Source organism: Anopheles coustani, chromosome 3 (genome assembly GCF_943734705.1).
Source record: "Anopheles coustani chromosome 3, idAnoCousDA_361_x.2, whole genome shotgun sequence".
Taxonomy (NCBI): Eukaryota; Metazoa; Arthropoda; class Insecta; order Diptera; family Culicidae; genus Anopheles; species Anopheles coustani.
The window spans coordinates 81,430,085-81,442,920 of NC_071288.1; the positions used below are offsets into that span (position 1 = coordinate 81,430,085).

The 12,836-nt window shown below is 48.1% G+C and overlaps 4 protein-coding genes across 4 annotated transcripts; 3 read left to right on the forward strand and 1 right to left on the reverse strand.

The window, feature by feature from the left end:
• The first annotated feature begins 864 nt into the window (after positions 1–864).
• Positions 865–1,975, forward strand: LOC131259748 (pancreatic lipase-related protein 2-like). Its single transcript, XM_058261324.1, has 3 exons — positions 865–943; positions 1,011–1,185; positions 1,249–1,975. The coding sequence occupies exons 1-3, from the start codon at positions 865–867 to the stop codon at positions 1,973–1,975; spliced, it is 981 nt and encodes a 326-aa protein (XP_058117307.1).
• A 6,105-nt stretch (positions 1,976–8,080) lies between these two features.
• On the forward strand, positions 8,081–9,271 carry LOC131267486 (pancreatic lipase-related protein 2-like). The gene is made up of 2 exons (XM_058270378.1): positions 8,081–8,126; positions 8,197–9,271. Exons 1-2 carry the CDS (start codon positions 8,081–8,083, stop codon positions 9,183–9,185), a joined length of 1,035 nt encoding a protein of 344 aa, XP_058126361.1. The 3' UTR covers positions 9,186–9,271.
• Positions 9,237–10,315, reverse strand: LOC131259746 (lipase member H-like). The gene has a single exon (XM_058261323.1). The coding sequence runs from the start codon at positions 10,313–10,315 to the stop codon at positions 9,341–9,343; it is 975 nt and encodes a 324-aa protein (XP_058117306.1). The 3' UTR covers positions 9,237–9,340.
• Positions 10,316–11,603: 1,288 nt separating this feature from the next.
• Positions 11,604–12,803, forward strand: LOC131267495 (phospholipase A1 VesT1.02-like). The gene is made up of 2 exons (XM_058270390.1): positions 11,604–11,643; positions 11,719–12,803. The coding sequence occupies exons 1-2, from the start codon at positions 11,604–11,606 to the stop codon at positions 12,801–12,803; spliced, it is 1,125 nt and encodes a 374-aa protein (XP_058126373.1).
• The last annotated feature ends 33 nt before the right edge of the window (positions 12,804–12,836 follow it).

Genomic DNA, 12,836 nt, shown 5'->3' on the forward strand with positions numbered 1-12,836 from the left:
GCATTCATTGACGAATCTTTTGAGGTGCATGTGTTAAAATGTGAAACCGAAAACATATCCACCAGGAGGTCATTTTAAATCCGTACCAGAAGGTTCAGTCGTTGTAGAGTAGCACATTTATATTTGCAATGAAAATGTAACAGCAAATGGGAGAAATGGGTCGTGATACAATTAGCACATGTTATTTAGGCTGCAGTTCCGATTGAATCACTTTCATTTTACATCCAGTGCACGTTACCGAACACGATCACGTTTGGGATGAAAGGTTGCTCGATCGTTTAACATATTGTGATGATTACCAAATAGAGTAATGTGGATGCTAACGAGACAAGTTCACAGTTACCACAATTGATGATGTTGCAAAACGTGCGGTTTACCTTCGCTAGAGGCGTTTTTAACACCTACAGTAAGACATCATCCCGCTAGGCTGAAAGGGAAAGGGTAGAACTTTTCGAATTAAAAAATACAAACTCGTTTTATTTAAGTTTATTTAAATTATGGGACGTAAACTCTTTTTATCGGAAACATATTTGAGATATGCGTTTACGATCGAATGCGAACCACCTACAGTTTCGAAAGTACTTGCATGAATTCATTACACGTTATTTAAACAGGTCACCGCAAAGCACTGCCCATAAGCATTACAATACTTTTCCTCGATCGAATCGATTAACGATAACTTCCTCGATGCATTTTCAACAATAGCAAATCATTCTACAGTGAAGCTCCCGCTGGTACACCTGCAATAAAACACGTTGCATCACTCCATAAATGCGCCAGCCCGGCGATAGTGGGCGGTTTGTCAACACCAGCAGTGGAATTGGAACGAATTGCCGAATCGGAAGCATTCTCCTTCAGCCGAAAATGGTCTACATCAGTGGCTGGAGGTTCTTGGTCGGCTTAACGGTGATACTTGTCGGTGGACTCATGCTACACGGTGAAGGTTAGTGCTGTTCCAACCCTACATGATTGTGGTGCATAAACATAATGTTTCTCTTTGTATCCATTAGCTGCTGACAGTGACCTGAATGAGGTGCGTATTGGTTTCGGAACGTCTTTCAGTGCTCGTCGAGATGTGCGGTTTTACCTCTACACCCCGTTGAACAATGTGGATGCACATGTCTTCTCGGTCGATACGGTCGATACGGTGATGCGTTCGTTCTACAACTCAAGCCATCCGGTCAGGTGTGAGGCAATGGATCTCTTAAGACATACGAACGCCACACTATAATCGGTTCTTTTTGACAGAATTATCATCCACGGTTGGTTTAACAACGCGTCTTCGTTAGTGATTCAGGGAATAAAGGATGCATACCTGGATGTCGGCGATTACAACGTCATCGGTGTGGATTGGTCGCTCGGTGCTGGTGAATCGTACTTTCGCGCCTCACAGTACACGATCGCGGTCGGGTTGGTCGTGGCCGACCTTATCAACCAGCTCGTCCGCTCCAACCTAACCGACATCGAGCGACTCCATCTCGTGGGACACAGTTTGGGTGCACATATTGCCGGCAATACTGGCCACTCGTTGAAAAGCCAACAGCTGCAAGTGATCTACGGGCTCGATCCAGCCTCGATAAACTTCTTCCAGGACGAACCGGACACCCGTCTCAGCCTGGACGATGCCGCGTACGTAGAGGTGATCCACACCAACACCCAATTCTCTGGCTATCCGGCTCCGTTGGGCCACGTGGATTTCTACATGAACTACGGCCGGAAGCAACCGGGCTGCAAGACGGACATCTGCAGCCACGGTCGCTCGACGGAGTACTTCATCGAGTCGCTATCGAAAGCAACGAAAGGGTTCTGGGGGGTTGGTTGCAACGATTACAACGAGATCAAATCACGAACGTGCTACAATATTAAACAGCTCGCGCTGATGGGCGGAGAGTTCCGGCAGAAGAACGTTACCGCTGGCATATACACCGTCGAAACGTTAGCAGATCCACCGTATGCTATGGGGTATGTTCACTAAAGGACAAAACAAGAGCGTCGATAGTAAATTAAAATGACTATTTAAATAAAAATCCTTTTCATACATCTGATAAATAAAACAATACCTTAACAATAAATAATACATTCGAACCAAATTAAGATGGACTCTATGCTTACTTAAGCCGCTCAATCCAACTTTTTCCTATGTTCAATTTTAATTTGATTTCATTGCTTTGTCTTTTTACCAACTCCTCTGGTCAGGGTTAATCTCAAAAGTGACTGACTCACCCGTTTTTCACTACACCTCACTATATGTTTCTTTCTCTTTCCCTCGCAGCGCTAATATTTCAAGCTATTACTATCAAGCTTGAGATTTTTTTTTTATTTTTTTTTTTAAATTTTGTACAAGTTCAACGTTGCTCTAAATCGTGCTATCTGTCATTCAACTATTACAAGAGAAATGTTGATATTGTATACCTTCTTCAAATTCCCAATTACACACAGGGTGAAAACGATCGATCTACCTAATTTTCTTGCAGCAATTTAACCTATCATATCATATCGTATCATATTCGGGGATTCTCTATTATTTCAATATCCACTACTTTCTATACTAAACTTCTGATTGCGAATGAATCCTACAATCCTACAATGCAGGGATTGGCAAAGTCTGGCTCGTAAGGAAATTTTAGTGCTTCATACAAAAACCCAATCTCAATTTTTATAGGATTTGTTCATCGTGTCAGGTTTACTTTCTTCCCAAAAATTCAAATTTAAATTGTTGAACTAGGCGTTCTTGTTATAGTGTATATGTTGAAAAAATGAAATCAAAATTCAACGAAAATAATTATCAAAATGCTGAAAAAAGTTAATTTACTAATTTGTATGTATCTTTACTATTCAGAAAGTTGATACTCCATTCAAAAGATTTTTTTTTTATGTGGCACGACATCCCCTAGTGGGACAAGGCCTCTCTCCGAAGAGAGTTTGTGTGACCGCAAGACGGTATATTACAGATCGGTGGTGGTCAGCCGTTCGTAATACCGGATTGTGCCAGACTCGAGATTCGATCCCACACCTGTGGCGTGGTGTTTCCTCGCGCTGCCGCTGCGCCATGGGCACCCAAAAAAAATATTACTACTTTAAAAGTCAAAAGATTACTACTTTAAAAATATCAAATCGTCGTTTATCTCTTTTTAGGAAATGTATGCCAACCCCAGCTATAATGTGTTGTTAGTCGTAGTCTATTTACATTTTACATTTACATTTACATTTATTTACAATAAATTGTTTGCCTCCGGGGCTATACAATATACAACTTAAAAATAGGTTAACTGGGATAAGGGTTCTGGGAGAGGATGCGGGAACGGAATTGGGAGATGGAAATGTTAAAGTCGAATAGGTCACTTACGGCATTGAAGGCCGACAGCGAGCGAAGCAGCGGATCGTTCTGGCCATATGTAGTCCGACGAGTGGGAAGTAGGAATGGAGGTCTGTCACGAAGGTGACGTGAAGGGATGTAGAATGGTAAGGAAGATAGAAGGAGAGGGGCATCAATGTTATGGAGGAGGAGGTTCGCGATAAACAAGGATTGGGAGGTCACGTGTCGTTGCTGAATGGTTTGAAGCCCAAGCAGATGACAACGCGAGGGGTAGGGGGGGATAGGAGCTGTGGAATCATTTAGGAAACGTCTCACAGCAAGGCGAGTAAACTTACGCTGCACACCTTCCAGCCTGTTCATTGCTGTAACCCCAGCCGGGGACCACACAACACAGGAGTATTCCAGTATTGGGCGGACCCAACAGCAGTACAGCGCCCTCAGACAGAGCGGGTCCCGAATTTCCGCTGACATGCGCGAAATTAAGCCAAGTGCTCTGCTCGCTCTGTCCACAACTGAATTTATGTGGTCAGAGAAGGTAAGTCGGTCGTCCAGCAACACACCAAGATCCTTCACCACAGACACTCTCGTAAGTGAGGTGCCACAGAGAGAGTAGTCGAACCGGATGGGATCACGCATGCGGCCGAACGACACAACATAGCACTTAGGCGGACAGAGCACAAGACCATTCATGGTACACCAAGCTGAAAAATCATCCAGGGATCTTTGGAGGGAGTGGCAGTCAAGGAGGGAGGAGATAGAAAGGAAGATTTTAACATCGTCGGCATATAGCAAGTGCCCATCTTCAGGAAGGACACTCACGCAGTCGTTGATGAAGATGGAAAACAGGAGAGGACTCAGGGCGCTTCCCTGAGGGACCCCAGAGGGACCCACAAAGGGGAGGGAGAGGTGATTCGCCACTTTCACCCTATAGGAGCGACATGAGAGGAAGGAATTAAACCACGAAAGCAACGGATCAGCCACACCGAGTCGCTCGAGTTTCGCCAACAGCAGGCTGTGGGGTAGGCAGTCAAAAGCAGACTTAAAATCTGTGTAGACCACATCTACCTGGCGACCCGAGGTGATGGCCGGGTACAACCTAGCCATGAGCGACATGAGATTAGCCGTGGTGGAGCGGCGAGGCATAAATCCGTGCTGGTTGGGGGATATAAAGGAATGGATAAAAGGGAGCAGGAAGGAGTGGACAACAGACTCGAGGACTTTGGAAACGGAGGATAGAAGAGAAATTCCTCGGTAGTTGGAAGGAGTTGATAGACAACCCTTCTTATGGGTCGGAACTAACCAAGCTGCCTTCCACATCACCGGAAACACCCCTTCTCGCAGAGAACGCGAGAAAAGGCGAGCCAAAATCGGGGCGAAGGCAGTCTTGCAGCTCTTTAACACATTCGAAGGGATGCCATCAGGACCGGGAGCAAAGGAGACCTTCAGCTTGGTTAGGGCAGTCAGTACAGACTCCTCCGAGACTAAAATATTGTTTAGACACGAGCCGGAATACGGGATCCGAGCTAAGCCCAGCGAGAGGGACGCCGTAGAGCAACTGGGGTTGACAAACACTTGCGAGAAGTGTGATGCAAACAGCTCGCATATGCTGGAAGGGGTGGAGGCAGTTACTGAGCCAGAGGATAAGGAAGGGGGAATTTGAGGGTTACCTCGTCGGGAGTTTACGTGGCGCCAGAACGACCGGGGGTTAGTTGTGAAACGAGCCTGCAACCGACAAAGGTGCAGGCCGTAACGGACACGATTGTAAGCCCGGTAAGCAGACGCGGCATACTTAAACACATCCCGACGAAACGGAGTGTGATGTGCATGGTAAATCCGCTGAGCTCGCTTCATGTCGGCCTTCAATACACGAAGATGCCTATCGGACCAGGGAGGACTAGGAAGGGGTTTCTGATGCGGGCAACATTGAGGGAGAAACGACATTATTACAGTGTAAAAGGTAGAAACAGCTTCATCAACGGTATCAGCATCATCCAGGAACGTCCAGTTGGTTTCGAGAAGCAGGCGGTTGAGCTTCCGTTTGTTGAGCTTCCGGAAACAAAGCGATCGTGGTTCAGGAATTCGGTGGTGTACATGCCTAGCAGAGGTAACAGTCGGTAGTAGCAGTGACACGTCGAGAGCCGGGTGATAATGATCCTCAGGAACGAGGGGAAGCGGTGAAGTGGTCACAGGAGAGCAAGCACCAGCGGCATTATCGTTGGCGAAGATAAGGTCCAACTGCCGGCCTTGCGAATTCGTAACTCCCGACAGCTGCAACAGGTCATTGTGCGCCATGCAGTCGGCGAGACAGGAAGTGCCGGTAGTGATGCGGGACGGCGCGTAGGTGGACGGCGAGGAAGGGTGCGGGCACCAACTTAGCGATGGACAGTTGAAATCGCCGAACAACAAAAGCAAATCGCGATCTCCCATCAGCAATTGAATCTCCTCGACGCAAGAACAAAGGTCGTCCCAAACGACATCTGATGCACTGATGCTGGGTGGGATGTAGACCACCCCAACATAAAGTGATGGCCCGCCAAGCTTTATGCGCACCCATAGAAGCTCAAGCGAGGTATACGTATGCTGCACCAACGACGACACGAAGCCGGACGAACAGGCGACCAGCACACCACCACCACGGGACCGATGGCTATTGCTGGAGTTACGGTCAACACGATAAACTACGTAGGCATCGTCAAACAGAAGCGACGAAGGAACAGTGTCGTCGAGCCAGGACTCAGTTATCACGCAAACATCGAATGTCGGTGTCGTGGAGCAAAGGTAGAAGTCATTCACCTTAGTTTTCAGACCTCGGACATAGGGCAGGGCAGCGGTAGTAGCCGGGACGTCGATAACAAGATCAGTTTGTGGTGGCGGTGAGTAACGATCGGACGTGTGGCGGCGAGTCAGGTGAATATCGGCAGGCAGTGCAGTAAGGAGGCTTGGTGTGGTGCAAGGTGATGATGATGAGAGCCGTGAATCAAGGCTGCTGTGAGCCACGAAAATGCGTTGCGTCGCGAAATCCCTCCCGGGGGGCATGGTGGAACACAAATTCCCTGAACCCCATGCCAAGAGGCCACGTACTTGGATCCAAAGCCTTGTCGCGAAGAGGGAGCGGCACGCCGACCTTGAAGGAATTAAAGGTCGCGGAGCTCGGTTCGCGATCTTTCGGCAACTGTCTAGTTGTCACGATGTCATTAGTGCCCATCCGTTGTTTGACCATGGAATCCACCTCAGCGTCGGAAACCGACGGGGCGATCCTGGTAATAAAAAGCCAAAACCGCGGAGGTTTTTGAGGCACCGTTTTGAAGAGGGAAGGCAATGTACCGTGGAGGAGCCTCGGGGCGGGCTGGGCAAGCGGTAACGCATTCTCCGTGTGGCTAGTTACGGGAGTAACGCTCAGGATGGTGTTATGATTAGGCATCGTAGTGTCGTTATCGGCGATGGTGAGTACGGGATGCAGGGATTGCGTAGTAGTGATGTCGGCTGGGATGAGCAAAGGACTGATCATGTCGTCTACGAGCGTGTGCGTGAAATCGGGTCCGTTAGGCGTAGGAGCAGAATTAGTGCCAGCGATGGTAGGCATGGTGTGAGTGACATCCGACGCTTGACTGGGAGCAGTGGTACTGATCGTATGCGCGGAAGCCAAAGGCGTAGGTGTGTCGATCAGCGATGTCTCGGTGTTGGTGCTAGAAGCCAGTGAGGTAAGGCGCCGTTCAAGCGCCATGATGTCGTTCCGGACGTCGGCGATCGATGAGGCCAATAAGCCCCGGAGGTCCGCCAACTCGCCGCGAGGACAGACGAAGCATTCCGGACATCTCCAGAACACACCGGAAGCGGGGCGCTTAAGCTCCTTCAGCACCGATGCAGGAACACCCAGACATCCCGCCTTGCAGTGGTAAACGGCTTTGCAGGAGCCAGCACAAATGTATGTATTGGTGCCTGAGGCAGGCGAGGAGCAGGCGCGACACACTCCAACCATAACGAGCACCAAGTAGACAAAAGCTCGAAAATATAAACAAACGCGGGCAAATCACTCCCAAACAAACTTGCTGGGCCAAGCACGGGGTACAGAGGCAACTTAGAGCCAAGAACTGCAGGTAGCCGGAGTGTTTTTCACTAAAATATCTTACGATAAACGCGGAGTGTGCAAATGGTGCGTGCGGTGCGAGCGGTAGTAACGTTAATGTAAATATTTAAGTAAGTCCGGTAGTCTAATAAACCTTTCCTTCAGCGAGTTGTGTCTAGTTATGCAATTTAGTATGCAGCAGAATGACCTTCTACCGATTAAACTTATCTATCTCTTTTATCTATAGGCGTATTTTGGATACGGAACTAAATATAATCCCCTGCCCATTACAGCACCTCGTGCAGCTTATCGCCACGAACGAGTCCCTCTTGGTTTTGATCGCTTTGACCATACGGTAGGTACCATTGCCCTTAGAGAACCTATTGAACACATTAGTGACGTTTTAATGTTTGTTTCTGCCGGTCATTTTAATCCAAATAAAAGTCATGCTAGACTGCGTCTAGACTTTGCTTTGCGTGTGATGTCATTGTTTGTATAGAGTGTGGGTCGACCGAACCTTATCATCCGAATGGCCAATCGGAGGGATTGATCGGTGGGTTTTTGATAACGCTTCCTGCAAAAACTGGGCGACCATTTATCGCACCTATAAAGGTGACCATCGGCTTGGTCCGAAAAATCAGTAGCCGGTAAACGTTTATGTAACACTTTGGTGTCACATTTGGTAGATGCGCAGCAGGATGCGTGTTCTTTTGGTGCTAATTGGAGTGTTTTGTGTGGGATTGGGTAAGTATCTTCCGTGCTCCCAAGTGCTCGGTTGATTAGATGCTGTTATACAATCATTCATTATCTACAGCCTCCGCCAGTCCGCTGGTTCGAGAAGATAATGGAAACCATGAATGGGAAGTGGCCGCCGATGAAAACGGTAACATGCGCCTAGTCTCGTACCGTATGCCTTACCAATTGGACGGTGAAAAACCCCGACGTGAGTTTATTCCCGAGCGTGACACACGCTTCCTACTGTACACCAATTCGAACCCGGAGGTTCCGGAGGTGCTGCGAAATGGTGATGTGGACAGCATCGTGCGATCGTCCTTCAATCGGAACAATCCGACCCGCATGGTCATCCACGGATGGCTCGGTTCGCAAAATTCGGAAATCAACCGGTTGGTGCGTTCGGCCCTGTTCTTCACCGGCTACTACAACGTGATCTTCGTGGACTGGAGTGTCGGCGCGCAGGATGAGTTCTATCCGAATTCCCGTGAGCTGGTGTACGCTGTCGCTGCCGCCGCTTCAAATATGCTGGACTACCTTTCGCGTAACGTCGACCTGAACAAACGTGACGTCGTGGTCGTTGGTCACAGTTTGGGTGCGCACGTAGCCGGAAACGTTGGCAAATGGCAGTCCGGTGAGCTGGAGACCATCATTGGACTCGATCCGGCGCTACCGTTCTTTGCGGGTAACGCTCCCGATCGCATCCGGTCGACGGATGCCGACTACGTGGAGATCATTCACACCAACGGAGGTGTGCTGGGCTTTATGGAGCCGATCGGGGATGCTGATTTCTATCCGAACTTTGGCCGCATTCAGCCAAGCTGTGGCGCGGACGTCGGAGGTAGTTGTGCCCATGCACGCGCCGTTCATTTCTACGTCGAATCGATCCTTTCGAGGAACGGTTTCGTGGGTCAACAGTGTGAATCGTTCCAGAATATCCGTGATGGATTGTGCAACGTCACGGGAGTTACCTCACGCATGGGAGGTGAGCCACCGAATGCCGACGGTGCACCGGAGGGCATTTTCTTCATGGAGACGGCAAACAGTTTCCCGTTTGCTGCAGGTTGTTAGATAAGATTAAATAGATTGTAAGATTCGAAATAAGTAACACGTGCATCAAAGCGTTCGATACAAATGTCGATAAAGCGTTTAATTGTGCGATACAATTCTTAAGTACCCTCTCATTTTCTGTTTGATGACAAACATTACCCTTCAGAAACGGAACCTTAATTGGAAATCTGAAGATAGAACACACCACTTGTCTTTAGCTTGAACCGCTCGTCGGGATCACTTCCCATGACTGCCAGGGCGCCATCACAGGCATCATTGATCAATTTTGTTTCGCAACGTCGACCAACGTACAGTGGTTGTGTACTCTCCAGCGACATTCGGAAGTACTCAACGGACCGCTGATGATCGCAGGTGTGTGTCACACATCCAGCTTGAGAGTATCCTCCGTTGGGAAAGAAATCGGCCTGCCCAAGTACAGCATGATAGCCCAACCAGCCCAGGTTGGTGTGAATCACTTCGACGTATTCCGCATCCAGCAGATCGAGACGCTCAGAAGGTCTGTTTTCACTGAACAGGGGCCCAGCTGGGTCTAGCCCAACGACGGCTGCCAGTTTGGGAATGTTCGGGAAATGTTTCCCCGTCATCCCGGCTACGTGCGCCCCCAGGCTGTGGCCAATGATCACAATCTGGGCGGGTTTTTGTCCTGCCCGTAGGAACAAGGAAATCTGTTTGGCCACCGTTTCAGCAACGGCACCAACTTGCATGCGCGCTAGAGGGTAGAATATCGTAGATGCAGCCGCTGACCAGTCCACTCCGATAACGTTATACGCTCCTTTGGCGATATACGCCTTCGCCAATCCATCAACCGATTCCACCGTCCAATCACTAAGCCAACCGTGGATAAGGATGCGCGTCGGGTTGCGCGCATTGAAGGTCGTATTTTTCAACGCATTTAGATCGTCTAACCGTAACTCCTCACGTTCTCCAGCCTTGGTCTGTTGCGTCCAGAGAAGGAATCGCGTTCCGGCATCAGTAACAAACTTTGTTTGCTTCATTCGCTCTAGCCGCCCCCTGGACACACAAGTGAACGATTCAAAATTGGCCGGTATGGCAACGAAACCAGGATCACATCGCGGCGCTTCCAGCGACAACACTCCGGCAACTGACAAAAGAACTAACACTGACTTCATGGTAGAAAGTGGATAGGTTCGGTTTGACTGGGCGAGCCTTTTATAAATCATTCTCAAGTACTCGGATCTTGATTTGAGCAACACTCGATGGTTGGTTTAGAGCACATGGGAAGCGATTAGAAACGCCATCAAGTGGTAGAAATATATATTTCCGCAACGCATTACTTCGAACGAAATCCCTAGCAGTTGAATCGTTTATTGTTTTGTTACTTTGTAAATACTTACAGGAATGTTTAGTTTATTGGTTATGTTATAATCGCTATTTCTAAGTTCAACAGTTCCTGCCCTTATTGTAGTCCACATTATCGATGTTTAGCTGCGAATTGAATATTACGCGTGTATCCGCACCACTTACAAGATGTCTTATCTTATCACTGTCTTAGTGACGCAAAACCTTATCATGGTTTTGGCATAATCCAAAAATAATAATGATATTTATAATCAAACGATAGCACCACGCACGATCCCACGTGGGTTCAATCTGATGAAGTAGCTTATTGGTTCCTAAAATCTTACGATTTATGGGATAGCTTATCGCTTAAAGAAATCCACGACCACACTGGTACCGTTAATAGTTAGATAAGATTAAATCTGCATATGGCATAATTTTTTGTGTTTCTATGACAATTAACTGTACTATACGAGCTATACGTACAGACAGTATGTTCTCATCCTGACCACTTTATTCCAGTTCCCAGTGCTTCTCAATTAATATAAAGATCATTTATATTATATTTTTAAAAGGATAGGATCTTCAAGTGCATTTCTAAGTTCTACACTGTTTTTTAAGGGGATCCACAAACATATTTTTCATGAGTATTAAGCAACTTCAAATGACTTTAACAATGTAATGTAGAAACGACTGCATACATTCCGGCGTTTGAAGTAGAACCCAAGCGAACACATTTTATTTTCTCTGATTTGTTTTATAATTCACTTGTTGTCAAAGCTACATAGTTAATCAATCTTTAAATAGCATCGTTTTCGTTATCTACGTATAGCGTGGTTTTTGTGGACCTTTGATGGGGTCCGATGTCTTATCGATAACTCCCCGTAGTCTTGGACCACCCCTTAAGCGATTTATAGACTACCGAATTTACTACGCTCCAGCAACGCTTAACGATAAGATTAATTTGTGCATTGAGCATTATGATTTTTGGCTAGACAAAGCAATTCATTTATCATAAGCACAAGTCTCGTTTTTTTTTTTGTGAAAAGATTATTAAACCTATAAAAAACCGATCTGGAATCCGTTGGCCTTCAGTCAGCGGGAAGTTACGGACCCAAGATGAAGTTTTTCGCAGTACTGATCTTCTGCTTGGCAGCTGGTAAGTTGAAAGTACCTTTAGGGTTTAGTAGAGATTTGGTTTTGCCCTATTGATTTACTATTTAAATGTCCTTAGCCACCGCCATCCCTATTGAGGAAGATGTGCGCGGACGTGAGCACATTCCCAATGAGGAAATCGGAGAGGAACATATGCCCAACGAGGAAGTAGGCGAAGAGCATATTCCCAGCGAGGAGGAAGGTCTTCCGGAGAACTGGCAGCTGGTCCCGGACGGTGATGGTCGCCTGCATCTCGTCAACACTGACCCCTTCAACCTGGGAAGCCAGGATGTTCCGGAGCCTCTTTTCAACGCCGACACCGACACGGTCTTCTTGCTGTTCACCCGTAACAACCGCAACAGTGGACATCGCATTACCCCTGGCAATGCTGGAACCCTTGGACCGCACTGGAACGGTGGCCGCCAGACCCGCTTCATCATCCACGGATGGAACAACAATGAAGGTTCGGAGGTGAACGTTGCCATTCGCAACGCCTACCTGGATCGTGCTGATCTCAACGTGATCGTGGTGGGCTGGGGTGGTGGTGCTCAGAACCCGAACTACGTTACGTCCCGTAATCACATCAATGCTGTCGGAGCTGCCGTCGCCCGTTTCATCGACTTCCTTAACCAGAGCGGAGGCTTGGCTTTCAACAATGTCTACGTCACTGGACACAGTCTCGGAGGCCACACTGCCGGTATTGTCGGCAAGCGTGTGACTCGTGGACGCCTGAACTCGGTCATCGCCCTGGATCCGGCGCTGCCGCTGTTCTCCATCAACGATCCGGGCAACCGTGTCGCTTCGGGAGATGCCAACTACGTGGAGGTCATCCACACCAACGGTGGTCTGCTCGGTTTCGATCTGCCAATCGGTCAGGCTGATTTCTACCCCAACGGAGGCCGTAGTCAGCCCGGATGTGGTGTCGATCTGGCTGGTACCTGTGCGCATAGCCGTGCTCATCAGTTCTTCGCGGAGTCCGTTCGCCCAGCTCAGAGTGGATTCAACTCGGTCCGTTGTGCTAACTACGACCAGATTCTGAACAACAACTGTGTGTCCTCTGGTGCTAATGCTCGTATGGGTGGAGAGCCTTCCAACATTGGCCGTGGTGTCAATGGTGTGTACCACCTTACGACCAATGCCAACGCTCCGTTTGCGCGAGGCTAAACCGTGATCTGCTTTGCAAGAATTTTCAAAAAA

Coding starts and splice junctions, on each gene's coding strand:
- LOC131267495 (XM_058270390.1), top strand. CDS start 11,604: ATGAAGTTTTTCGCAGTACTGATCTTCTGCTTGGCAGCTG. Junction 11,644..11,718: donor GATCTTCTGCTTGGCAGCTG/GTAAGTTGAAAG, acceptor AAATGTCCTTAG/CCACCGCCATCCCTATTGAG.
- LOC131259746 (XM_058261323.1), bottom strand. CDS start 10,315: ATGAAGTCAGTGTTAGTTCTTTTGTCAGTTGCCGGAGTGTTGTCGCTG.
- LOC131259748 (XM_058261324.1), top strand. CDS start 865: ATGGTCTACATCAGTGGCTGGAGGTTCTTGGTCGGCTTAACGGTGATA. Junction 944..1,010: donor ACTCATGCTACACGGTGAAG/GTTAGTGCTGTT, acceptor TGTATCCATTAG/CTGCTGACAGTGACCTGAAT. Junction 1,186..1,248: donor AACTCAAGCCATCCGGTCAG/GTGTGAGGCAAT, acceptor TCTTTTTGACAG/AATTATCATCCACGGTTGGT.
- LOC131267486 (XM_058270378.1), top strand. CDS start 8,081: ATGCGTGTTCTTTTGGTGCTAATTGGAGTGTTTTGTGTGGGATTGG. Junction 8,127..8,196: donor AGTGTTTTGTGTGGGATTGG/GTAAGTATCTTC, acceptor CATTATCTACAG/CCTCCGCCAGTCCGCTGGTT.